This window comes from Papaver somniferum, chromosome 10, assembly GCF_003573695.1.
Source record: "Papaver somniferum cultivar HN1 chromosome 10, ASM357369v1, whole genome shotgun sequence".
Lineage (NCBI taxonomy): Eukaryota > Viridiplantae > Streptophyta > Magnoliopsida > Ranunculales > Papaveraceae > Papaver > Papaver somniferum.
Genome location: NC_039367.1, coordinates 68,597,345 through 68,601,416, shown reverse-complemented (window position 1 = coordinate 68,601,416; position 4,072 = coordinate 68,597,345). Strand labels below are relative to the sequence as shown.

The window sequence follows — 4,072 nt, the reverse complement described above, 5'->3', positions numbered from 1 at the left end:
GACGGATCAAGGATTTAAGTTTTTGAAGAAAGTAGTTTTTTTCCTTCTTCTTTGGTTCAGAGAGAAAAGGGGAGAGGACTCAGACTACTTGACGACCTCCAAATGTCATAGTATTCCCTCTATCATCCAACCTAGTAAGACAAATATTGTATTTGCACTGATGACTATTGACTCAGTTTGACTAATTTCAATCGTTCACCAGGATTTTTGGTATTAATTTTGAATTAAAATCTTCCTTTTCGTTCGGTTATCCATAACTGCAGCTAGTGCACGCATTTTCATGCTTTTTTTCAACTTTAGAAACTAAAGTCTAAAACACGTTAATTTCCCTTCAAATTCAAGTAAAGAAAAGCAAAGAAATTCGAAGAATTAGTTTTACCCAAGAAATTTTAGAGAGAGAGAAAATGGCGTCGTTCCAGAATACATTCAGCAGCAATGAAGGAGAAGGTGAAGAAATTAGGGTTTCATCAAACAGTCCTTTCGATGATGTTGATGATGGTTACATAGGTTATGACCCTCGTCTTCCTTCTCAACGTTTTGACTCTAATTTTGATGTTAACGAAGTAGAAGAAGAAGAAGAAGAAGAAATTAAAGAAACCCCTAGCGATTTATCTTCTATTCCTCCTCCTCCTCCTCAGGAAGGTTTGCACAACGATGATGATTTCACCGTTCATCGTGTATCTAATGTTGTAGTAGATGATGATAATGTTACTCCATCTACAGAAACTTATGGTTTTACTTCAACTGTTGCTGATGAACCTAATGATGATACTAAAAATTCTGAATATTCACCTTCTTTGTTCTCGGAGGTTCCTGAATCGAACGGTCATGAGAAGATGTATGATAATGGTGGTGTTTTTGTTTCTGATGATGGTCCTCTTCTTCCTCCTACTGAAATGGAACCTGAGGAAGGAGTTGTTCTTCGAGAATGGCGTCGGTGAGGGTTTCTAACTGTTTTCTTTACGGTTCATTTTATGAACATTTGATATTCAATTTTTCCCCCTATTTTGTTTACCAGGGCATCAAAATGCGGTTTGAATTAGTTAGGTATTTCTGAATTTCTATTGGTATATGGTTACTTGTCACTAAATTATGGTTAGGGATTTTGATGGTTCACTTTTGTAGTTGTAGGTTCTATGTGTATTTTTTGGAAAAGCAGGGAAAAATTAGTATAACTACAGTTTTGATTTCATGACCTTCATTTCATAATTTTTCTGATCGATATAGGCACCCTGTATAAACAATAGGGATAATTGGATCTTCCATAGTACACATGATTTCTTATGTTTATTGGTTTAGAATTCTCAAATAAGTGTTAAACTTCTATGTGATACATGTCATATTAGAGAGAGATATGTTGATGTCAAAAGTTGTAATAGGATGTGATGCATCATGAGGAGTATTGAAGCAGTCCTGTTACTAATTTAATTTTTCTTGTATGTTCATTCTGGCCGGCTCAACAAGCCTTATTCATGTTGTATTCTTTATGTCTTTTCTTTCCTTTCGTTGTCTATACTAGTTGGTCAATGGAGCATGTTACTAAACTATTTATTTCTGGTACACCTGTGCATATACTTGAAAGTTAGTTTTATCATTTTTATAGAGATTTTTGAAATTGATCTTCTTCACCCTTGTAAGCATATTCTAGAATCCTAATTTTAAATTCTGCTTCAAATGATTAATGATGGTTACATTTGGTGTCTAATGAGATTACAAAGTGCATCCAACTCTTGACCACATTTTTACTGCAAAACTTCTGTTACAACATAAGTTTCTCTTTGCTGAAAAACAGCACTAGAAAATTTGTGGTGTAATTCATAAATGGTAACTGCTACTTACATGTCTGGTGATTAAGCTTCATATGACGTACTTTTGTTGGCCCCCAATTTATTAGTGTTTATATAGGAAGGAAATGCATTTTTGTGGTGTGTTTGCATGCAAAATATGCAGCAATAATTGTTTTAGGGATGCTCCAGTTTAGTTTTTTGGTATATTATTCCTTTTCCAGCAAATGGCAGTTGATTCCTGTCGTTTGCTTGTTCTGCTTGGAACTACTTGTCCCATTAAATTATATAATGACAAAGAAGTATGTTTTTCTGCTGACTCAGCCAAAACGCAATTGAGCTCGAAGAGAAAGAGAAAAGAGAGAAGGAAATGCGAAACCAGATTCTCGATGAAGCTGAAGTGTACAAAAAAGCCTTTTATGAGAAAAGGGAACTTAACTGCGCAACTAACAAAGTTAATATCAGAGAAAAGGAGAAGGTAGAACTTCTTTACTCTCTGCTCATTTCTACCTGTAATTACGTTTCTTCATTTTTCATCCATTAAATACATATATGGGTGTGTGGTTGCAGCTATTCTTGGCTAATCAAGAGAATTTTAACAAAAACGCGGACAAGCAGTACTGGAAATCGATTTCAGAGCTCATTCCTCATGAAGTTGCCAGTCTAGAAAAGAAGAAAGGAAAGAAAGATTCAGAAAAGAAGCCATCAGTTGTGATTGTTCAGGGTCCAAAGCCTGGAAAGCCTACTGATCTTTCCAGGATGAGGCAGATACTCGTTAAGCTGAAGCACGAAACCCCACCTCACTTGATTCCATCACCACTTAAACCCACAGATGGAAAGAAAGATGGCACCCCGGCTGCTGCTGGAGAAAAACCTGTTTGTGCACCAGAGGGATCGTCAAAACAAGAGGTATCTGTGTCAGTTGAGGACAAGCTGGGCACCATGCCAGATACCGTTGCTGCTTCATGATCTTAATTTTCATATCTTACTGAACTACTAGACTAGAATTTTGTAATAATTTTTTGGTCTTGCCTGCCGATTATATAAGGCAGTCATGCATTACCAGAGACAGAACAAGTAGGTATTTGACCAATTCACACTTTCTTTGAAACGTGGAACTGGAATGCTAACCTTTATTATTGTGCAATAGAATTTTCTGGTTTACATAAGAAATTTGTTGGTTGACTCGTTTAGTGGTGTTTCTACATGCCAAATTTGGAAATAAATATGTGACCCTAGTACATTGTTGTTAGTGCATCATCTGATCCTGCAAATACCGTAAAGTTCAAAACTAATTAGATAATGATAAGATCACTAGAAACCCAAAAATAAACATAACAGGTACTCGAAGCACCCCTCTTTATTGATAGATCAACGCTAACAACTTTTGAATCAATAGTTTAGAAAATGGGAACTAGAATTGAGGGGTGGAAAGAAAAATCTTAGCACAAGCTATCAAAGTATGCTAATAAAGTTGGTGCTTTCCGGTCTCCCAATTTGCCAAATGGGATATTTTATTTTACCAAAAAAAAATAACTCATAGAATAAATGCAATTCGGCAGGCTTTCTGGTGGGGAAAAGATAGGAACACAAAAAATGTTTACTTGAAAGCTTGGGAGTTTGTTACTAAATCTCTCAAGAAGGGAGTGTTAGGTTTTAAGGAGGCCAATAAAATGAATAACGCAATGATAGCCAAATTGGTTTGGAGACCGGTAACACAACCTAATGCACATTGGTCCACGCAATGGTAGCCAAATTGGCTTGGAGACCGGTAACACAACCTAATGCACTTTGGTCCTCTATACTGAAAGATAAATATTTTCGTAATATCTTCATCTTTTATGCCAAAAAACACATAATGAATCCTAGTCCCGCGATATGGAGATGCATTTTGCCGGGAGTTTCTCTTATTCATCAATATAGATGCTGGGAGGCAGGTGACGATGTATTGATAAATGTATAGTTTGTGGATACCTAGTATCCGAGGTAACAGATTATCCTATTGTAGATCTCAAAGTTATTCATTAAGACTTGTATCTGAGCTGATTGACTCGGAAACAAAGAAGTGATAAGATAAAGAAGGCACATTAGAAATAACTTCCATACTGTTATAGTTGATAAGATCTTAGAAATAAGAATCTTTACAGATAAAGAAGGCATGTTAAAAGTAGATACAATAAAATGACTGTTAACTCCTAATGGGGAATCTACGATTAAATCTATGTATGATAAATTACATAATCATGCCGTAGATACCAATTCAAATATAGTTTCAAATATCTGTCATA

At 35.7% G+C, this 4,072-nt stretch overlaps 1 protein-coding gene across 1 annotated transcript; it reads left to right on the top strand.

Moving 5' to 3' along the window:
• The first annotated feature begins 258 nt into the window (after positions 1-258).
• Positions 259-2,957, top strand: LOC113319490 (clathrin light chain 1-like). Its single transcript, XM_026567741.1, has 3 exons — positions 259-937; positions 2,109-2,262; positions 2,355-2,957. The coding sequence occupies exons 1-3, from the start codon at positions 405-407 to the stop codon at positions 2,751-2,753; spliced, it is 1,086 nt and encodes a 361-aa protein (XP_026423526.1). The 5' UTR covers positions 259-404; the 3' UTR covers positions 2,754-2,957.
• Positions 2,958-4,072: the final 1,115 nt, after the last annotated feature.